This window comes from Oreochromis niloticus, linkage group LG1 (assembly GCF_001858045.2).
Source record: "Oreochromis niloticus isolate F11D_XX linkage group LG1, O_niloticus_UMD_NMBU, whole genome shotgun sequence".
NCBI lineage: Eukaryota > Metazoa > Chordata > Actinopteri > Cichliformes > Cichlidae > Oreochromis > Oreochromis niloticus.
Genome location: NC_031965.2, coordinates 9,637,681 through 9,660,812, shown reverse-complemented (window position 1 = coordinate 9,660,812; position 23,132 = coordinate 9,637,681). Strand labels below are relative to the sequence as shown.

Below are 23,132 nucleotides of genomic sequence, written 5' to 3'. Positions count from 1 at the left end.
TGTCTTTGTTAAAGTCTGTCCTGTCTAGTGGTCACCGAAGAATTTCTTCTTACTCAGCATAATTCAGTTCAGCTTTATTTTATTTATTTTGAATCGCAACAAAAGTTACCTCAACGCACTTTAAATTTTAAGGTAACGACCTCACAATAAAACAGAGAAAAGCCCAACAATCAGATGACCCCCTATGAAAAAGCACTTGGTGACAGTGGGAAGGAAAAACTCCCTTTTAATAGCAAGAAACCGGCAGCAGAACCAGAAACCGATCACACTGTGGAAGAGAACAAAGACAAATTTATTAAAATATTTATATATTAGTTAAAATATGAGGCCTCAGTGAGATTTACCTGTATATAAACATGTGAAATAAAAAAAAATTTAAATTAATAATAACTAGTGATTAAATGCAAACTGGTGTATAAACACACAGAGACTGAAGAAAAACACTCAATGAATTATGGGAAGTCTCCAGCAGCCTACACCTATTTTAGTGTAACTAAGGGACTGAGGATCACCTGAGCCAGTCCTATCTATAAGCTTTATATAACAAAATTAAAATTAAAAGAAGAATAGCTTAGAGCTTAATCTTAAAAGTAGAGAGGGTGTCTGTCTCCCGAATCCAAACTGGGAGCTGGCTCCAATGATGGGGGGGGCAAGCTGAAGTATCTGCCTCAAGTTCTACTTTTAAATACCCTAGGATGCCCCAGCATGAGTGCACACAAGCACATTTATAACTCATGCATGGCTGCAAACTGTTGAGAAGTACAAACCAACACTAAATTGTTTGCAATTATTTCTGTTTATAAAATGTTTTTGTTTGTCACACCAGATGGCAAAATGCAGTTCAGTCCCCACGAGCTGTGATTAAGTGGTCTGTGAAGCCAAGTTGGGAGACTAGCTTGAAGGAGATTTGAAATTTAAATCAGGTACGGTTTTGCTTTTTTCAGGCACAACAGTACTCTATTCTAAGACTGAATGTAAAAAGATGGCGGTAGCCACATGTTTGCTGACAAGGAGCACACAATAAGCCTCAAGCTGAGTGTTTTATTGTTGGTATCTTGATGTCTTGAAAGCAGAACTGATGAGTGGGGGGCTGATCTGACAGTGAAACCTCATGTTGGTATTACTTGTTGGTAACAAGCTTGGCCTACCGTGAATTACACCCTGCCATCATTCGTCAAAAAAAGAGAACATTATGTTGCTATTTCTATAGCTGACATTGGAAAAACAGGAACTTTTCTCTCATGTAATTGTTTATCTAATAGATAATTACTTTAGTGTAGTATGAATGGTTGTGAAGGGTAGCAGGTGAGGGGAGTCTTTATCAATTGGAAAAGTTGGAAAACTTATACAAATACAGTTACATCTCTGAAAACTATGCACTCCTTCACATTTTCTGAAGCTGTCCAGGGTACTGGATTAGAGTCTAAACTGGGGGCAGCATTCTGGCCCCCAGGCCTTGTATTTGACACCCCTGCCTGGGGCTCTGCTTTTCTCATGGACATCATCTCTTCTGCTATCCTGGGTGTTCAGCTACTAGTCTGTTCTGTACATCACTTTCACTTTCCCAGTACTGACATCACTGCCTGCCTTCTTTTGGCCAATCATCCTCCACTCTGTGTGCCTTAAATCTCAGTACTCTTCTGCCATTCTCCCTATCAGACTCTCATTCGTGCAACCATCCTCCTCCCCATCTCCGCCTCATCCGAGTCGCTCAGAGCCACATCAATCTTCAGCCTCCATCTTCATCTTCAGCACCACCAGTGTCTAGACTCGGAAGAGTCCTGTCCTAAATCCTATCACCGCTGGGATTCTGTTCTGCCATGATGGATCATCGGAGTCTGATCACTAAATGTGTTAATTTATTTCTCTTTCTCAATAAATCATGTCCAGTTCTTCCAAATGATCTCTCCTTATTGAACCTCTTTCAGAAGCCTGAGGAGGCACTTCTGTTTTGGCTTTACTTTTCAGACATGGAGCCCATGTTCATTTTTTAATATACAACCTATACTTGAGTTAGTTGTATTGCATTAGTTGTATTTCGGTGAGAAATATTCACAAATACACTTCAAGTGGACCAGTAAGAGAGGACCACACATGTAATTTCCTGTTCACTGAGGAACTCTGCTAGAGAAACTGGGGGTAATGGACCTTGCACAGCAAGATCAGAATAGTAGTGATAAAGAAGGAATGATTCACACTCCTCATATTACTTTTCCCGATCAGTCTGGTGACCTTTGAGCCCTTCTTCTCTAAACTTGAGTCTGCCACTGACTGGTAGGCATTTTGAGTTACACCCCTGATAAACTGAAGAAAGTGAGCGCAACACAGAGCACCAAAATGAAGGAAATTCACTGAACCTTTGTGCCCATTCGTTTCATATACAACACACACCATTCACTGACCATGTCAAACATATGGAAAGTTTCCATATGGAAATGTTAAGCCCATAATTCTTAAGCAGTCCGAGAACGCTGCCCTGAAGTGTAGAGAAACTAGACACGAGGCTGTTCCATTTTGCAAGTAAAGGTGTGGTCCAGATGAGGGTGATGTGCAACGGCTGACCAACATGCAAAGTGATGGTGCACGCCAGCGTCTGGGATTGGCTGGAGGGAGGGCCCCACCTTTGCACTACTTCCTAATAGCCCAGGAGGTTCACCTGAGGCTTGTGGAAGGACACCTGCTGAGCTCTCACAGGTGTGGTTCTGCAGGGGAACGAGAGGGGAACGTCTGTTTCAGCCATGCAGGAGGGACAAGACACACCTCTGGTGAGTATCTAAACTGTAGCTCGTTTCTTTTTTCTTCTTCCTTTTGTTGTCTTTTTTGTCTGAAAAGCATCATCTCACACACCTTAAGACATGTAATGATGACCACTGGATCACCATTGTGTGTCTGTGTGTGTGTGTGTTGAGCTACATTAATATACACTGGTTAATAATAAAGTAGATAATTAAGGTTTTCAAGTCAAACAATAGATCAGAGAACAAAAGGGTGAAATAGCTCAAATTTGAATCTTCACATTTTACATTTTAGTTTTTTTTTAAACAGAATATATTTATTAGCCATTCACCAAATCACTAAACTTGGTGAAATGGCAAAGTGTGAGGAAAAAAAGTTGCTCAAAATATTGCTTTTGGAACATCATTGTTATTTTAAATGACAAAAAATGCATTTAAAAGAGGCCCCACATATGAGCCCTAACAAAGTTCATATAAATGCTAGACTTCAAGCTAGAAGTGCATGTGTGTGCGTGTGCATGGAAGAGTGTGCGTGTCCTTGAGATACGCACTCCAGCACATACACACACAGCTGCTTGTCCTTTCCTCTACCTTTGCATGTAAATCGTCCTGTTTGCATGCCCAGTAGTCTTTTCCCTCCCAGACCCAGACCTGTAGTCAAATAAAAGCCTCCACAACAAGCTGCTCTCTCCCATTAAAACAGATGGCTGAACACAAATTGACTCTCCGCCTGTATATTAACCATTGCACCACAGTTGCGTTAAAATGCGTGTTCTTTACTCAGAGTAAGCGGGGAGGCTACTGCTGTCGGTCACAGGAATTTGCACTACTATTATTTTTTTTGTTTGTTTTAATCGTCTTTCACAAAGCTGCTCAAGTGCCCATGCAAATAAGGCTGGCTGATAAAAGTGTCTGTTTACTGAGGCAAATGGGTAATCTTATCAATATTAAATGAGCCTTCTTTCTGAGCTCAGTGTATTTTGGTTCCTATGAAAAGACTCATCCCGAGATAAACTGAACTGTAAAACAATAGCTCCGTATAAAGAAGGTCACGATGTCAAAAGCAGATCCCCTCCCCATTTTTCTCAAGGTTCTTTCCAGGTTAGGTTGTTCCAGGCGCCTTAGAGAATTTGCCACATTTTTTTCTGCTGATTTATGCTGTCTTAGTTGCATCTTCCTCTTCATATAATCCCAGACTGACTCCATGATGCTCAGATCAGGGCTCTGTGTCTGCCATGCCATCTGTCGCAAGACTCCTTGTTCTTCTAGTTGCTCAAAACAGTCTGTTATGAGGCTTTAAGTATGTTTGGTGCTGTTGTAATGCTGCACAATAAATGCTGGTCTGATCTGATGCATTGACTGTTGTACACAGGCCTAAATATCTAAAGCGCCTAAAATTTTGCACAGGGCTAGCAAATGTTCTCATTTCACAACTTATAAGGGAGGCTTACGTTTAGAGGTTCAGATGCATGCCTGTTTCCCTGCTTCGTGTATACCAGCAAAAAAGAGGGTTTTGTGCATTTGTAGTTCAAACATGGGGCAGGAAGCACTTTGCATATGAAGCGAGAATGAAAATTCTGCCAGCTTTGCATTGACCACATGTACTTCTAAGAAGCTTTCCGTCTGTAGAGCCAGCGGTGAGTGAGTCATAATGGATTTAGCGTTAAAGCGACCTAATATCTGGGTATTCATTTGTTTACAGGGGACACTGCAACCACAGACGCGATGCCTGCAATGTGGGGACACGCTGGAGTGGTCAGAGGAACATGGGTGTGTGTGTGTGTTTGTGTGTGCAGCACTCTGAAACAAGAGAAACTTTTTTTTTCTTCTACAGTAGAATTATCAGCTCTGACAGAAGCTTTTATTTCAAACGAGTAGTGTTCAGAAGCATTCATGACGAGGACGTCATCATCAGAGCAGCTGAAAAGGCCAACGCTTAGGAGGCCTCACAGGAAAGAGTGCCACAGGATGAAACCATTTGCACTGGACTAACAAACATTAACTAAATCCAAGTACAGTTTTCTATTTAAATTATTCATGAGAGCCGGTCCATTCCTGGCTGTGGAGAAATGAATGCTTTCTCCAATATTAAATAAGAAGAAAAGCACAGAGCTACATTTTTCATTTAGCTAATACTGGACGAAGCAGATAAACCATAAAGCATTTAAATCATCTAAATGAGTTCATTTAATGAAATAACCTCCGTATTTTTTATTCCATCTATATATCTTGATCAAATTAAAAAAAAAAAATGGTACTGCAGGAAGCTTCAACCCTGTCTGGAAATATTAGGCTTTTACTCAAGTGAAAATGAAAGTGAGAGTTGATGGAATAGCATTAATTACTGATTTCAGTTCACTTTAATAAAAGAAAAATGATATGGGAAAGAAAACAAAAAGAGTGTATGTTAGGGATATTTAAAATATCGATAATAATCAATTCAATGTACAAAAAAATAGAAATGAGTGTGGCAGAATTTCCATAATATAATATTATGTCTGATCAGAACTGGAATCATCTTTATTTGGCAAAGTTTGTGCACACAAACAAGGAATGCATACAAAAAGAAATAAATAAATAGGCAATATATAAATACGCACATATACACAAGAAAAACATAAGTTGCAGAAAGTCTTTAGAAAGTATACAAACTGCAACAAACTACAAATGGGCAGCAATGATACATATAAATAGGCTGAACACAGTGCAGCCTGGATGAATCTTAGATATAAATTTTAATCGTGTTTTAATGTAGACATTGAGGTGTTTTCGTTGAACTTTGACAAGCTTTTTTATATAAAAAAATACATAAACACACATGATAATAAGAAGCAAACCAAATCAAATCAGCAAACAGAACAGTGCAACAGCCTTGGCGGGCGAAATTAACTGTCCTTTTGTAATTGCGACAGCACAGAAAAGTGTTGCTGCATGTTTATGAGGAGCTTTGTGGGCAGGATAAAAATTGAATCTGATTCTTTTTCATACCTTTTCTGTGCTGCAGAAGACTGATGCATATAACAATTTCACGCTTTTTTGCTGTCAGTGTCCTGCTGGGCTGTTCCTGCTGCTCTACAGTAGATGAGACTCTGGAGAATGTAGCCAGGGGACTTGCCAGCAGAATGAAGAAAGAGAAGAGCCACTGGGCAGCTGGCAGAGTTGGTGACATTGACTTTCTTGGTCCAACTAAAACGAGAGGAAAGGTGAGACTGGATGTCATAACGAGTGAGGAAGGTAACATAACAAGAGTGTGCAGTTCAAGCGGTATACTGACACATCACTTTTCCCCTTGCCTTCAATCAGTTTGTGAGGGTGCGCAGCAACACAGACCCAGTGCTGATCTACCAGATGCTGACAGAAGAGTGGGGTCTTGCTCCTCCACACCTGGTGGTTGCAGTAGTGGGAGGAGATGAGCTGGCTCAGATGAGACCCTGGCTTAGGGACACACTGAGAAAGGGACTTGTGAAGGCTGCACAAAGCACAGGTTATAATCAAGGGTGCAAACTGGCCCTGGCCCTGGCTTTTGAAATCAAAGAAATGGAATCTTGTTAGGCTGCTATACTGGCAAGAGAGTGCCTTTTATTTGATATATAAAGTGTTGTTTTTTCCTGTGATATTATGTGTTTCTCATTAATAAATTATATGATTAATTTCAGAATAACTAGCTTTATGATTATATTGGCAGCTACATCAGTTTAATATGCAATCTTGGATCCAACTTTCCAGTTTGATACTCATCAGAATTACAACTTTGCAGACAGATCATGTAAAATTAGACATCAAATGTTCAAAACCTCTTATGTACATATACAACTGCATTGCTGTTCTCTAGGGGCATGGATTTTGACTAATGGCCTTCGCTTTGGCATCACCAAGCACTTAGGCCAGGCGGTACGAGATCACTCCTTGGCCAGCACCTCTTCTAAAGTTCGTGTTGTGGCCATTGGCATTGCTCCCTGGAACATGATCCACAACCGAGAGGCACTACTCACAGCCAAGGTTCCTGTTCACACAAAGGCAGCACAAGGCCAATATTAGTATCCTCCATGAACTAATATTTACATCTCTCGTGTTAATGTGTTGTCGCTGTCCTCTTTCCTGCTGAGTATCCCTTCATATTTTCTTAAGGTTGATGAACCCACAGTGTACAAGCCTCAAGACTTGCCCCATGGATCAGTGTATTCCCTGGACAGTCACCACTCTCACTTTGTTCTGGTTGAGGAAGATCCCAACAGACCCGGAGCCACCAGTGAAATGAGGGTGAAGCTGCTCAAGCATATCTCTCTTCAGCGCACAGGTTACGGAGGTAAAAATCTTTTAGGTCATTGCTGGGAACCAATCTTCGACTTAAGCAGTATGCCGTATGTTAAAGTTGCTTCATTAAAAGTTTATATCATTCCTTTACATGTACCTATGTAAAACTGAGTAAAAATGACACTGAAATGTACTTACGAGAATTCATTGTGACAAATGGTAGCTTTTATGGATTTCAATTATGGATGCATTTTGGCATTGTTTCATTGTGGTGTTGCACATAGTACATGTGGCTGTTTCATATATAAATAGCTTCTTTTTTTTAAAAGAAAAAAAGCATATTCATATTTTATGATGTTTATGAATTCTCGAATTACTTCACAAGCACAATAGCAGTGAATCTAGTTGAATCTATTTTTACCATTTTAATTGTAAATTAAAATTTTCATTGTAATTGTAAATTGTAAAGCATTTTGTGACTTTTGTTCTTGAAGAGAACTATATAAATAAGCCTTACTTAATTGCTCACTTACTACTTTTACTGCATATTCAAATGTAGCCTGTTTCCATAAATAGTATTTCAGTCAGTTGCAGGTCATTTTCCTTTTCGGGTTTCCAGAGCTGTTCAAATTTAATATCAGAGCAAAAACAAAAACAACATTTGGTTCAACTCTCCACAACTTAGAGACAAAGGGAACATATCACAGAGATATTTTTACACATAGAGCATTCACAACCAATGTAGGTAAAATCAGACACTTTAGCTAATGCTCAGCTCATAAGAACACATCCTATTAGTGAACCTCTTATATTTAACTTGCTTTAGCCTGCCCAGAGCTCCTAATGCTATCCCTGTAAGCTTCTTTGCAACCCACCAACACCCCAGTTTCTCCTTTTTATGCATTTCATTCTGTGAATATACTTCTAGGTGCAGGAAGTTTTGAGATCCCTGTTCTGTGTCTCTTGGTCCACGGGGAACCCAGGATCCTAAAAGTAAGCTTTTTTTTGTGCTACATTAGCTTCTCAAGAACTTTAAAGGGGAAACCACGAAGAGACCCTCTGAAAAGCAGATTTGTTTTGTCATTCAAATGTGCACATTCTCAGTTTGAACGCTGGCTAAGGCTTGAAAATTAGGCTCTGAGTCAAATTTTGGTGGTGCCATCTCCTGAGGCAGCAGGCCAAAGCCAGACTGAGAAACAAATTCTTTCTGTTTTCACAAAACTAATCTCTTCAACCAAAAAGCCCATCAAAGTCACCAATGCATTTGCATAAATAGAGCCATTACTGAGGAGATTATAGACTACAGCTTACACCCAGAAATATAATTCTTGTTGATGTTTAGTTGGGAAGTTATCATCTTTAAAAAAAATACAAACATATCAACTGAAAATTCATCAGAACACTGTGTCCCTTCTTGCAGAGAATGTATAAAGGCATTGCCAATTCGACACCATGGCTGATCCTGGCAGGCTCTGGAGGTGTGGCTGACATCCTTGTCACACTGATGAATAGGGGCTGCTGGGATACGGACAGTGTTCATGAGCTGCTGCTGGACACCTTTCCAAATGCCCACCACAGCACAGACATCAGTAACTGGGTCAAGCTGGTAAGAGCGATGTGCACAGCGTGGAGGCAGGCACATATACAGATATGCACATCACAAGACTTGAACATTGGCAGAAAAATAGGGCACACTGGGGAAGATTGTGAGGGAAGCTAATGTAGGATTTTCATCATTATCGTCAAAATTTGTATGTGATGACCTAATTAAGAACACAAGGAGGGAAGGCAAGACAACAATTTCGTAACATATTTTTTCCAAGCTGATACACATAGTAAAGGTACTGTGTATACAACACACTAAATACTCTGTAATAAATTGCGTCACTCAAATGATATTTCCATAATTACTGACTGTCGCCCTGACAATCAGATTCAGAAGATACTTGATCACGAGCATCTCCTCACTGTCCATGACCCGGAACAAGAGAGCTCTGAGCTGGATACAGTCATTCTCAAAGCTCTAGTCAAAGGTAAAATATTTCCTGTGAGAGATATGTTTAAGAAACTTGCAATTTCCAAAGGCTGCACAATTACAGGTTTCCTGACATGACAGTTGCAATAAGAAAGAGCCTTGACATTTTGAGCGCTTGATAGATTGTAAATCTGTTGACATTTTGTGTGTGTGTGTGTTTATCAGCTTGCAAGAGCCAAAGTCAAGAAGCCCAAGACTTTCTGGATGAGCTGAAGCTGGCAGTGGCCTGGAACAGAGTGGACATTGCAAAGAGTGACATTTTTAATGGAGATGTGGAGTGGAAGGTGAGACAAAAGGATCTGATTGAGGTTTGACAAATTCTGGTAATTAAACCTGGCGTGCCTTCTAAAGCAACATTAAAAGGGAGTAGGAACTTTTTCGAGTACAATCAGTGAGAGTATAGCCTGTATATAAAAGATGGATGCAGCTAGCATGACATTGCCCCCTGATTTGTGGACTTCGGTTTTGAAGACTGAAGCCTGACATTTTGGCAGTTGCCATGTTTTGCTGACATGAGATGTCATGACTGAAAAGTGGAGACTGAGTGAGAAGCCAATGATAACTGCACATAGACAGGCAAAGGTATTTTTGTCTAAATAAAAGCAAAATGTACAAACTGAGCACCATTCTCTGCTAGATATGATTTAAAAGTAGTGAATGATAACATGAAATCATCATTAAAATGTTCACTGAGATCATAAATAAAGTGGAAAGTGGGGTTGTTTTCTTTTATACATTTTTATACAATCTGACCTCTTTTGCAACCAGCCCTCACCCTCTATTCGCCATTAAGAAGAAGGAAAGATTTGAAAGAATTTAAGAACAAAAGAAAAAAGTTTTGACACACTTCTATGCTGGAATTCAAACCTAGAGGCTATGTCCACCTTTTTTGTAGAGGCTGTTATCAGTTTGATATATTAGCCTGCTAACATTGCCTAATTAATAGATGTTAGCAATTAACACCAACCTCAAAGCACCAGCTGTGCCAGTAGGATTCACCTTCAGAGGATCATGGATGTGTGTGCAAAATTACACAGCAGACCACCTAATAACTACTCTCTTAGACCTCTACAAAGCATGTTTTTAAAGCTGTTTAGCATGTGCAATTTGCAATATTCACATTTGCATTAAATCTGCAAGAAAGGGATTTATTGAATAGTATTATAGTAATAACAATAAGAGTACCAATCAAGACCGGTAAGGCTCTTCATAATAACAGAAAAGAATATTTTTACAGCTGTGAAGAAGAGAGGTCATGAGTGAGTCATTGTAATAAGTCTACTGATCTTTGCAGGCTTGCGATCTTGAAGAGGTGATGATGGATGCACTGATCAATGACAAGCCAGACTTTGTGCGCCTTTTCGTGGACAATGGCGTGAACCTGGGAGAGTTCCTTACCTATGGCCGTCTTCAGGAGCTTTACTGGTCTGTCTCAGAGAAAAGCCTCCTTCACAACCTGCTCCTCAAAAAGTACGAGGAGAAGCAGCTTCTGCTCGGAGCTGCGAGGACACATGGTCCACCCGGGCACCATCCTTCCGAGCAAGGAGACCGAAAACCCCGCTTCACCCTCTATGAGGTCGCCAAAGTGCTGAAAGACTTTCTCCATGACTCTTGTAAAGGCTTTTACCAGAAGACTCCCACGGTAGGTGATGTACTCTTCTTTGAAAGTTCCAAACAAACAATATGTTGTCTGTGTTAGGTTTCTCATCCCTTTTGGTCTGCCAACTTAAAATGAAGCAGTGTGTCTGTGAAACCACATAAAGGTTTGCATTTATCTATGAGTTGTGAGCAGCGAGTGAGAGAGTTTACCTCTAACCCCCTCAGACAGCTATATTCGCAACATTTAAGCGCCTGAAAGATGCAATGAACCAGAAAATATATAGACTTTGTGGTAAACTGACTTCCCGGAAGACAGTGAATCTTTAATGGCGACTTTAATGGCAACTCATCCTACACTAATAGCAGAAAAAAACATAAAATCTATCCAATAAAGCCAAAGCGCTCTTTTCAGGGCAGCCAGTCCTTTTGTTACTCCTATCACATCATCAGTTTTTTTCCCTCTAACTGCAGCAAAAAAGAGATGGATCATCGTGGAAAATCACACCTGCTGTTGCACTCTAAAAATCCCTATATTTTCTCTAATTATGCTGTCAGGTTTTGTGCCACTCACTGTTGTAAGGCTGGTGGTCTCAAAGAAAACACAGCCACAGTCAAATGTTTTCTTGGCTGAAGGTCTCCTTGGCTAAATTCATTACATATTCCAGTTGACAACCAAGCAGCTATGACTTCTTTACAGCGGAGCGAGGGAAATTGGTTTTGCGGTAAACGGACTGTCGTAGATTGACTTATGTAAGCACTGCCTGTTCTGTAAACTGTGTGCGGCTACCTCATCTACTATACATATTAAATACATTAAGCGTGCTCTCTGTGTGCTCCAGGAGAAGCCAGCAAAGGGTCGACTGTTCCACACCCAGAAGAATCTGGCTGAGTTAGAGGAGCGCTGCGAGCATCCTTGGCGAGATCTCTTCCTCTGGGCGGCCCTTCAGAACCGGCAGCAGATGGCTAACTACTTTTGGGCCATGGTCAGTCTTGTCAGCTTCTTTAGTCGGTTGAGCTACAGCTCGTACTATCTCAGCACTGTGCGGCTCAATAAATAACTAAATGTGCCTGGCTTTGGAAAATTCTACTCAAAGCAAAGTGAAGTGAGCAGAATTATGCTGTGATAGTTTGCGTTCTGCTTTGGGTGGGATGAGCGATGCGGGCCAGCTCAGTGCAGGTGTAGGTCAGTCCTGCCATATGAAAATGTCACTCGAGATAAAAAAAAAAAAAAAAAGAGCCCGGCAAACGGCGTATTTATCAAGAACTGAGGTGAACTAAAAAGCTATCTTATCTCCAAGAACATTATTCAAATGAAGGTCAGGCTGCTTGCTGAGGCAGCCAACCAGCGGTGAGCCAGCGCATGCGTGTCTAACGTCCTGATGAAGGTAATGAGAAATATAGGCCGACATGGGATTGATGTCCCACGAATAGTTTAAATGACACTCATCAATGATAATTGCTCTTTGTTTTCAACATCTTTTCAAAGCACCTTTCATTTCTTTATTGCCATTCCCTGAACTGAGGCAACCAATTATTGTAATCTCACAAGCGGTCACCATTATGTGCTCTTTTCCAGCGTCTTATATTTCAAACATTATCTGAAATTATGGTAATTGCGTTCAGTGTGTGCCCATCCCCCACCGCTAGCGCCTCAGCACTCAGACTCTTGCCTGGATATCGGCATTCGTAATTTGATTGTTTGAAGTATTTCCCACGTTGAAGGCCGGGTGACAATTATCCTTGCAGGCTAGCAAAATCTCACATATTTATCATGTGCATATACAGTATGTCGACCCAGGAGTGCGAAAAAAAATGCAGCGTAATCAACACAAATCATTGATCCTTTAAACAAAAAAGGGAAGAGCCCTCTGCTGGAGTATGCTGCTCTTCCTCACAGTCCAGCACATTACTGGTGACTTTAAACTGACCATAGATCTGCTTGTAAGTATGAATATCTCATAAATATGTCTTTTCATTAACCCTGGACTGATGTTCCATCCAGCATCTACCCAGCCTTCCACTCGTTGTCAGCCTATTATACTCCAAGCTATCAGAGCCCTAGCTGGATAAGTGGTTAAGAAAAGAGTGAGTTTGGCTGCTATCTATACGTAATACTTGCTTTCCTTGTCTTCCCAAGACCTGTAAGAAGTTAGAAAATGTCAATTTTTATATGTACAACAGGCAGGTTTATAATGTCAGCTATATAAATATGATGTAAAGAATCTTTCAGTTCATGAAACGTTCAGGGGAACTATCTAGCCACACTGTGAAAACAGTCATTCTTTATTTATACTTTACACAATCCATGCAGTTCATATACAACCTAAAGCAAGCAGCTTCCTTCTGGGTTATTCAATAGATCAAACCATAGAGACTGAAAATAAAACAACCATTCAAATATGCCTTACATTCAAGGTCAGATGGTTAAAGCCCTTCAAGAGACTGCTATCATACCCAAACTGGCTGACTAGTTATTTTGGCCGATAACAACGGTGTCGCGCGACATGTAAGGAAGTGCTTGTGAATACAGGCTTTAGAAACCACAGGGGGAAAAAAACCTACAGGCTGAAATGTATCTGTAGTAGCCCCATGCACACAGTAGAACCATTTAGATGCAAAAGATGCAGCTCTCAAAAATTCAAATCCCCCTTTCAGACCCATTTCTTGGATACAGCTCTCTTTTAATCCTTCAGGGCCCCGAGGCGGTTGCGGCAGCCCTGGCGGGTTGTAAGATTCTGAAAGAGATGGCACGACTGGAATCTGAGGCTGAGTCCGCACGTAGCATGAAGGAGGCCAAGTATGAGCAGTTTGCCCTTGGTGAGTACATAAACTGTTTGATGACAGGAGCTGATAATGCAATGGTCAAACATAGCAAGAGGTAAAACCTCTAACCTCAAGCCAGCAGTGTTTTGCTTTGCTTTTTTTTGTTATTCACAAGCACAAGCAGATTCCATTTGAGGGACTAAAATATGAATCTGGATGTAATCTAACCAAGCAGTTGACACTGTGTAACTACTGTTTTTATTGTGGCAGATGTCTTTGGAGAGTGTTACTCCAACAGTGAAGACAGGGCTTATGCTTTGTTAGTGAGGAGAACACACTGCTGGAGCAAATCTACAGTCCTTAACTTGGCAACTGAGGCAGATGCCAAATCCTTCTTTGCCCACGACGGAGTTCAGGTGACAAGAAGACACATGCGGTGCTCCGTTTTAAAATTTATAAGTTTCATCCTACAGATTAAGTATTGGGAAGCCGACAGATAAGTCTGGTTCTTTGCCGCCATCTCTGCTGATGTACTGGGTTTCCACGGCAGTTATTAAACATTTCCCTCTGCACTGTATGCCATTAGATACTTAGAAGCCACTCAGTGCACAGTTTTGTCTAAATATGCCTCCAACAGACGCCCTTGTCATTAGAAAGTCATCAGTGAGAGTTAATTGGTATTCAGTGTCAGTAGGGAAGGTTAGCACATGGGAATGATATATTTTATTCATAGCACACAGTTGGAATTACCTTTTTAATGGGATGCCGTTAATTATGATCCAGTACATGTGTAATGTTTCAAGAGAAAGTGGGTTTCCCTGGTCTCAGGCAAAGTAGTTGCTGGTTAATGAAATGGTTTGACTGGGGGAGAAACATTTTGATTTTGATTTTTTTTTCTGTCTGTCTATCTGAGATAACTCCACATATGTTTCTTCTGTGAATATGGGCTCCAGGCTGCAAAGCAGAAATTTTGTAAGGCCTCTGGTGCCCCCTTGTGGTAACCTGAATTTACACACTCTGCTAGTTTGCCAATGTTGTATGAGAAACTGATTTTGTGCTGCAGGCTCTGCTCACAAAGATTTGGTGGGGGTCTATGACAACAGACACAGCCATCTCCAAACTCGTGGTGTCTTTCTTCTGTCCACCGCTCATATGGACCAACCTCATAAAGTTCAGGTGATCAGTCTGTTGATGAACTCCACCTTTTGTCTTTGCCATGCTGATGAGCTCTGTGTCACTCAGTTGTGTGCATTATCTGGGTTTTCTGCGGGGGTTTTCAGTGATGAAGAACTTGACAATCGTAATGCTGGCAAGCAGTTTGTGGAGCTGGACAGTCTGGACACAGAAAAGGCTTTACTTCTAAGCGATGATGATGATGACCCTCTGTGAGTTTGCTCTCTTGTTTAATTTAGAGTTCATAGACTTCAGCATGAGTGCACACTGATCTGCTTTTTGCCAAAATGATTAAGCTAAAAATATAATTTCATTTGTTGTTTATATTTTCTATTCAGCAAGACTGTTTTTTGTGACAACAAATTAGTTACTTAATGTTTTCTTTCCATTTTTGATTATTTGCTTTTAATTCGATTTACTTTGAGTTAGTTTCCAGAGTGGATTTTCTTGTTTCAGTTTGTTTTTACTGTTTTAAAAATCTTTATTTCTTCAAGCGTTAGGTCTACACTTTTTAATTATTACTATATGAAGGGTAATTTGTCAGAGGCAAAATTTAAGGAAAGTCAGTACAGGTATTGCATTAAAAGCAGTTAACTATTTGAATGCTGTTGACTTACAGACTTGTAAACATCCAGAGTGTCAATACACAGATCCATCAATGCTTCACAATGTTTGGTTTTTTTCACATCTAATTGTGGTTTAGTTTTTAGTTTAGTTTTAGTTATCTATAATAACCTTGGTGCTAAAACCCTATAAACACAAATGAGCTGCAGTGTGAATAATAATGCGAATAAAAGACTTCCTGATGCCCGTCATACCATCTCAGACTTATAACATCAGTAAACATGTTTGAATTTTAGAATCCTGGCTGTTAATCTCCGTTTACATGATTATATCTATAGTTAGATATAGATTTGTCTTTACATATTAATGTGGTGTCTTTTTTTTTCCTAGGGACTCTTCACCTGGAGGTCAAGCAGATCAGAGCTGCGCCTCTGTTTGGTGGCGTTTCTTACTGCGCCGCTGGCGTCGCTTTTGGAGCGCTCCTGTAACGGTGTTCCTCGGCAATGTCATCATGTATTTTGCTTTCCTCTGCCTCTTCACTTACGTGCTCCTGCTAGACTTCCGCCCACCGCCGCCTCTTGGCCCTGGAGCGCCAGAGATAATGCTGTACTTCTGGGTCTTCACCTTGGTGCTGGAGGAACTTCGACAGGTGATCATCTAATCATGCTGGCACCTTTATAATGCCAAGAATCAGCATCTTTCTCTCTAGGCAGCGTGACACCTTTTTCGAAGCAGTGGCATTTCTATTAGACGTGTTCAGCTCTGACACATCTGAGTAGGAGGTGATGTGAATCGCTACAGTGAGCTCATTGTCTCAGGGGTTTTAAGCCTTTTGCCTCTTTTTTGACTCCCTCCTAGTGAGCCAGGTCAGACAAGCATGATCCCTTATTGCGCCGATCCCACTGAGCTCTCTTCCCTTGGGCACAAAAAGGCCCAGATAACAAAGTCCTTCACCACTCTATTTTTCAATGTGTATTTCAGACAGTGCCAGAGCTGACAGAATTATGGTAGAGATTTCCAAAATAAGAACCACACTGCTGCAGGCAACTCTGGCATGCTACCATGCCCAGCAGGGCCCCTGTGCATTCAAAAGGATGGCTCTGAGGTGCATGCCTTTTCCTAAATGACGATAATGCCACAAGGGCCTTGTTATCATACTTTTTTACAAAAAAAAACTTCAACAGCCTAGTTCTACCAGCTTTTTAATAAACGAGTAGACCCAATCTGCTCGCTCTCATAGAGTTATGCCAGTAGTGCATTTTGCTCACTTTACCATCTTTTACTGCAGATTTATTAAAATGATTAATTGCTGAGTGTAAGCCAGGTTTACCTTAAGTGTTTAAATCTACAGCTTGTACCTGGGGACAGTTGAAAGTATTTGGATGTCATGTAGACATCTGTCGAATGGCACTCAAAGCTTTCGCACAGCAGAGTGTGACTTGGTGAAAGCACACATGCTGCCCTCAGCTTATTGACAAACCAACTGCGCCATCAAGGGACCAAGCAGCGGCTCTTAAGGCACCTTCGGGTAACCTGTTCAAGTCACAGGAGAAAAGTCAACCTCACACTCTAAGTGTAAAACACATTTGACAGGACTCACCATTTGGTTGCACTGAAGGTCCCCTCTAAAGCAGCAGGGCTGTGGGGACTGCTGTGCAATACCACACATTTAGGCATCAAGCTGGTAAAAGACCACTATTAATGATACCAATACCAATGCTTTTAAACTACAAAGGCAGCCTGTGTAGGGGAGAGCAGTGTATCATGATTTATGACATGAATCATCATCAATTTGAAAATTCTGAACACATTTTAATGAGCACTAAATCACTGTGATTAGTATCTTCCACAATAATTAGCTAACACAACAAAACGCACCTTTCAGCTTTTCAGAGTGAAGTTCTGATCGTATTCAATTCAATTCAATTTTATTTATATAGCGCCAAATCACAACAAAAGTCGCCTCAAGGCGCTTCATAGGTACAGAGAAAAACCCAACAATCATATGACCCCCTATGAGCAAGCACTTTGGCGACAGTGGGAAGGAAAAACTCCCTTTTAACAGGAAGAAACCTCCGGCAGAACCAGGGTCAGGGAGGGGCGGCCATCTGCTGCGACCGGTTGGGGTGAGAGAAGGAAAACAGGATGAAAGACATGCTGTGGAAGAGAGACAGAGGTTAATAACAGATATGATATATATATATATATCGTATCATGCTAGTATCGATCTGATACCAATACCTGCGTTGGTATCAGTACTATCGATTTTTGGATCGACCTCTAGCTGTGGGCCCTGGAGGTGTGTTTGAATGTCGTTCTAGTATTTGATCTGAAAGAAGTCAAGACAGCTCAGATTTTCTGATGAACATTTTTACAAAAATATTCAGCTACAAAATATTCACATGTAAAAAAAAAAGATATATCTCTTTATTAATCTTTATGACAACAGAGCTTCTTCACTGATGAAGAGATGAGCATCTTAAAGAAGTTTAAACTCTACGTGGAGGACAACTGGAACAAGTGTGACATGGTTGCCATCTCACTCTTTGTTGTTGGGGTCTCGTGCAGGTAAATCTAAATCTAATGGAAGCACTTATGTGTCGTGGTGATGATTGTGGCTAAAGCATCAAAATAAGTAAGCAAGTGGTTAAATGAATGAATGGCTGAATGCAAAAAAAAGTGTTGCTACAGGGTGTGATTTTTTTTGTTTTTTTCTCTCAGGATGGTGAACGACACCTACGAGGCGGGAAGGACAGTTCTAGCCATTGATTTCATGGTGTTTACTCTGCGTCTCATCCATATCTTTGCCATTCATAAGCAGCTGGGACCCAAGATCATCATTGTGGAAAGAATGGTGACCAAAACAAAATCATGACTTACGTATAAATTTAAGTTGTGCTCTTGCTAATAGAAGAAGACCCCTAAAAAGAAGATTAACGCAGAGATCTTTTGCTCTCTCTTTTTTTTTTTAAACAGATGAAGGATGTCTTCTTCTTCCTGTTTTTCTTGAGTGTCTGGCTCATTGCATACGGAGTTGCCACCCAGGCTCTTCTCCACCCCAACGACCAAAGGATTGACTGGGTGTTTCGCAGAGCGCTGTACCGTCCCTACCTGCACATTTTTGGCCAGATCCCTTTGGAGGAGATAGACAGTAGGATACATCCTTTAACTGTTTATCTGTTTGTGACAAATCCAAAATACTTTGCCAAGATGTGTAATTAATGTTTTGCTTATGTGTGCCATTAGGGTTGTAATCTGTTTGCCCTAGATTTTTTTGTTCCCCCCCTTCTAATCTTATCGTATCTTGTTCTTACATTTAATGGAGCACAGCTGCTCGCATGCCTGAAATGAACTGCACCGATGACTCAGATGAGATTATCGAGGGCCTGCGGCCACCATGTCCCAACATCTATGCCAACTGGCTGGTCATCCTGCTGCTGGTTATCTACCTCCTCGTCACCAATGTCCTGCTGATGAACCTCCTCATTGCCATGTTCAGGTCAGGGGATGAGAATCCAGGAAAACGTGCATACATTTGCCCTTCTGATCACATGAGATGAGCCAGTGGCTTATTGAAATTATAAAATTAAAAAGAAAAACACAAACACACACAAACTGGTGTACTTGCTTCTTCCCCCATTTGCAGCTACACATTCCAGGTAGTGCAAGGCAACACAGACATCTTCTGGAAGTTCCAAAGATATAACCTGATCGTGGAATACCACAGCCGTCCAGCACTGGCCCCACCCTTCATCATCATCAGCCACCTCTCTCAGCTCTTCCTCAGCCTGATTAAGCAGCCTGAGTCAAAGCAGGAACGTCTTGGTATGAAGGCTCTATATGCACATTTCCATTAGGGGCTAGTAAGCCATTATTTGAAACAGACATTGAAAGAGTCCTCTGTGGCCTAGGTGGCTAAACAAAAACCAAATCAAACACAGGCAAACACACGGCGGGCTTATCTTTGTCTCTCACCCACCGCTTGGAATTTCTTTAGGTTAATTGGTTACTCGCTTCCTCGCTTTTGTGTGTTGCCAGAGAGGGAATTGCCGGCGGGGCTGGACCAGAGGCTGATAACATGGGAGACGGTGCAGAAAGAGAATTACCTGGCCAAAGTAGAGCGTCAGCACTGGGAAAGCAGCGAGGAGAGACTCAAGAGCACCTCCTCAAAGTAACGGTCACTTTATAATTCTTTTGCAAAACTTTGCACACTATTCTCAAAGCAATTAAGTTAGAAGCTCGTGTACTACCTGCACAGCACCAGCCTGCGTCTCTTAAGGTTAAAATGTTCTAAATGACTTTGTTTGGGATCAAGGGTTCAAAGCTTGCTGAAGATTGTCGGTGGATTTAAGGACCAAGAGAGACGACTGGCATCCATGGAAAGTCAGGTAAACGGTATACTGAGCTCAATAGCACCATCCAGGGATGCATTTTCCCAAATCTATTTCAAGTTTAAAGTCTAGTGCAGAAGTAGTTTGAGTAGTTAAAAACAGTGACCTCTGACTTTTTTTTTTCTCCAGGTCAGATATTGCGGAGAGGTGCTGTCTTGGATGGCTGAGTGCTTTGCTCAGAGCACACTCAAATGTGGGAAGGACGCGCCGAGAGTTCCGAGTGAGTCAAAAATCAGCAAGAGGAATGACAGTAATTATGCAAAAAGATTCAAACACAGTGCTTTGTGCCTTTTCGATGTAGTCCAAGCAATAATATGTCATTCTCCAGCGTCTCTCGCAGGCGACAAGACAGATGGCGCCGCTGCAGATGCATCTCAAAGTCAAACAGCTAAAGAAGCGAAGCAAGAAGAAGAAACAAGACCGGGTCATCCAGGATACGGGGCCAACAAAAAATTTCCTTACATTGATGAATGAAAGTGATAATGGTAATTGGCTGCATACAGACAGCTGAAGACTATTTTTTAAATCCAATAAGGGGAAAATGGACTTTAAATGAGTGAAATGGTGTTTTATTTATAAAAATATTGGGTCCTTTAGAAGAAAACATTAAATGTTCCACTGTGGTAACTGTGTTTAGGAGGACAGCTTTCATTAGGAATGAATCATTAGCTAAAACCATTAACCCAATCAATTATTAGCATTTCATGGAGTGTGGCAATGTTGCATTCACATTTACACTTCAATTATTTAAGGTTACATTAGTTAGGAGCTTGAGTAAAAGGCACTTTGAATAATTCGTCCATCATTTTTGCTGTTTGTGCCACAGTGATGCCTCAAAAATCAGTACGGGTAGAAGCAGTGACGCTTGAAATGCAGCATTTGGAATGGACAATACGTTTTTGCTCATTCTGTTCCACACGATGACCTTTCTCACAAGATACCCCCGTGGAGCTTTTGTGTTACTGCTGTGTTTCTCATCAAAATTCTCTGTGTGAGATCCTGACGTGCCACAAATGTGGCAAATACATCACTTTCTTCGTAAAACATCAGAAAGGGAATTTTGAATGTTACCACCCCCAAGTGCCCTTTGTCCTACAGTGGAACAGAGAGATTGTTCCTGATTAAAAAGAAAAATGGCCAGGGTTAGTTCACTGCTTGGAATTCTGTTTCACCTTTTCAGGTTTACTTGTTCATTTGCATCTATTCTAAGATAAATAGCACCTCCAGTGTTTCCAATATATGCTGTTTACCGAGAATATACAAGGAAGGAGGAAGGGGGGGCTCAAGGCTTCCATTGGTTTGGCCTGCCAGGGTGAGTCAGTAGACTAAGCACACATAAGGGGAATGAAAATAACTTTTACAAAGATTGTGTCTATACTATTAATTATAAGTGTTTGACTTTCCATTGTTACCCAGTGACCCTTTTTGTTTTGGTTCATGACTCAATAATAGATAATATATGATCAACTGTGGGTACAACAAATTCCCACAACTGATTCTAGGGATTTAAGTCTGTCCACTTAGGTTTTTATACAATGCTCAATTGTCATTTTCATCCTCTGCTGTCAAGAATATGCAATACATTATCCACACACCCTGTACACACTTGTAGATGACAAGGGAAAAAACCCCCAAATAAAAACCAAAAAAAAAACCCCAAAGTCATCTGCTCTTTAAACAATGATTGAAAAATGACACTAGAGTAAAAAAAAAAACAAAAAAACCCAAAAGTCCTCATGCTGTGTTCTACAACAATAGCAAGAGAGCCTGTGGTGCTGAGCTGATTAGATACAGTTCACATGGTCTTAACAGCATGGTTTAAAGTATATATCTCTCATAATGATCTCAATGAATTCTGCTGTACATCTATTACAACAAACACTGAGATCTTGGAAAAAAAAAATAAATACTAGCTATTTTAAAAAGTTGTTAATGTCAATTTTTCTTCCACTTGACCACATCAATTAAAAATGAACTTTATTGAATTACTAAAGCACTGGTAGAGGTACCATAAATGTCAGCTTGTGGAAGATCCCACACAAAGGAGTGCGGCTTTAGTCTCTTGAAGCAAATGCCTCAGGTCCTCTTGGCTGTACAGCTGGTCCCTCACGATGAAGGATATTGTCAAAACGTGGCGTCACCTCGCAGCGGATGAGCAGAGTGTCATCTTTAACATAAGCTCTCTGACTCAGCTGAGACAGGTGCATGAAGGTGACATAGCCAAATCCTTTGGGATTGCGCTGAATTGTCGGCTTCTGGAAGGCCTGTAGATCTGGTTTAGTCTCCATTGCCTCCATGTGATGCTGACCCTCAGGGCCCTGGTCTAGGATGGCGAGCCGGATGGTTCCTTGAAATGGCCAGGTAAGCTGCCCATCAAAAGCTCCTTGCATGGTGTGCACAAATAGGGAGATGTAGCTGGAGCAGCGAGGGGCACTGGGGGTCTGCAGGTGTAAGCGCAGGCATAGCTTGTAGCCTGGGCGGCCTGTGTAAAAGCCGGGGCTGTGCTCAACCACTGGCTGGCCCGCTTCTTGGTTCCGCAGGTGGACTGAAAAACCTTTGAGGCGCCAGATGAAGATACCATTGCAATGTTGGGCCTCCAGCTCTTTCACTGTATCCTCCAGCATGGACACTCTACGCCTGAGCTCTGCCAGCTGGCCTGCCTGTGAAAATGAAATGGGAAAATATTTGAGAAAAAAAAAGAAAAGAGGATTTTGGACTAATTTCAAAGTTCTATCCAGAACAAAAACAAAACAAAAAAAACAAAAAAAAAACAAAACAAAACAAACCAAAACCCCAAAAAACACTTGGACATCACTTACTTGTGTGTCTTTTAAGATGATGAGTTCACGCAGCTGGTGATCCTGCTTCACCAATCGTCCATCCATCTCACGGAGCCTCTGCTGCATCTCTTCACTAGACGGACCTGGAGCACAACTGCTATTGCAGCTCAGAGCTGCAGCCCCTCTGGACCCACTACAGGCCGGTACTGATGCTGCAGCTCCTTGATCCTCAGAGGAAAGTGAAGGTCCTAAAGTCCTCAGGGGTTTGGGTGTGGTACCGTTGAGGCTAAGGCCACGCAGAAATTCAGCCATGTAGCGCATATGCATCTGTGTGAACTCCTGCATGTGCTGAGCCAGGTTGTGGCGCTGCATCTGCAGAATCAACCCAGCTTTAAAACATCTGCTTGTGTTGCAAACTACAAAACCTATTAACAATATGCTGTATGAGAGTTGAAAGAATTGAAATGTAGAAAGTGATCACCTACCCTTTCCTTACATCCAAAGATGCTAAAGTTACAGGCAATAGGTGCTTTTGGGCAATCTGTGTCACAGTGAGACTCCATCTGGGGAAATTAGTCATCAGTAAATTAGCTTCAGTCATATTCAGATTGTTGGTTTTTTTTAAGCATTTCAGAGAGATCGCTTATTGCTGAAATTGACAAAGGTAACAAGGCAACAGGAATAACAGACAACAATTAAAACAGAAGTGGTTCCACTTTCTACTGCAGAAATGGTGACTGCCTTTCTGCACTGTAACATGTGACGTGACTGAGTTTGGAATGGTTCCCCATTGCTTAAACAACAGAGTAGTTCCTGTTTTGATCACCACTTCCTAACC

The 23,132-nt window shown here is 41.2% G+C and overlaps 2 protein-coding genes across 4 annotated transcripts in view; one reads left to right on the top strand and one right to left on the bottom strand.

The window, feature by feature from the left end:
- Positions 1-2,639: 2,639 nt before the first annotated feature.
- trpm5 (transient receptor potential cation channel, subfamily M, member 5) lies at positions 2,640-20,967 on the top strand. The gene is made up of 26 exons (XM_005455729.4): positions 2,640-2,765; positions 4,438-4,505; positions 5,782-5,938; positions 6,039-6,219; positions 6,568-6,734; positions 6,864-7,041; positions 7,918-7,982; positions 8,410-8,595; positions 8,923-9,022; positions 9,190-9,308; positions 10,319-10,666; positions 11,463-11,606; positions 13,317-13,440; positions 13,657-13,802; positions 14,450-14,562; positions 14,667-14,771; positions 15,514-15,772; positions 17,573-17,691; positions 17,845-17,977; positions 18,100-18,274; positions 18,454-18,622; positions 18,770-18,948; positions 19,162-19,294; positions 19,439-19,511; positions 19,644-19,734; positions 19,843-20,967. Exons 1-26 carry the CDS (start codon positions 2,739-2,741, stop codon positions 19,986-19,988), a joined length of 3,705 nt encoding a protein of 1,234 aa, XP_005455786.1. The 5' UTR covers positions 2,640-2,738; the 3' UTR covers positions 19,989-20,967.
- The window catches only part of traf6 (TNF receptor-associated factor 6), a 5,791-nt gene continuing 3,383 nt past the window's right edge, over positions 20,725-23,132 (bottom strand). For 2 of the 3 annotated variants that reach the window (XM_003450798.5, XM_005455727.3), the window contains exons 6-8: positions 22,780-22,857; positions 22,334-22,666; positions 20,725-22,174 (exon numbers count right to left, since the gene is read on the bottom strand). In XM_003450798.5, the coding sequence (XP_003450846.1) occupies positions 21,569-22,174; positions 22,334-22,666; positions 22,780-22,857 (1,017 nt within the window). In that variant the 3' untranslated portion in view covers positions 20,725-21,568. The remainder of the gene's footprint in view (positions 22,175-22,333; positions 22,667-22,779; positions 22,858-23,132) is intronic. The other variant, XM_005455728.4, reaches the window with a different exon arrangement.

What these genes read in the sequence shown, in the direction of transcription:
- trpm5 (XM_005455729.4), top strand. Translation starts at nt 2,739, where the DNA reads ATGCAGGAGGGACAAGACACACCTCTG. An exon ending in TCAGTAACTGGGTCAAGCTG is followed by an intron (nt 8,596 to 8,922) that starts GTAAGAGCGATG and finishes CCTGACAATCAG; the next exon opens with ATTCAGAAGATACTTGATCA. An exon ending in TTGCCCACGACGGAGTTCAG is followed by an intron (nt 13,803 to 14,449) that starts GTGACAAGAAGA and finishes TTTGTGCTGCAG; the next exon opens with GCTCTGCTCACAAAGATTTG.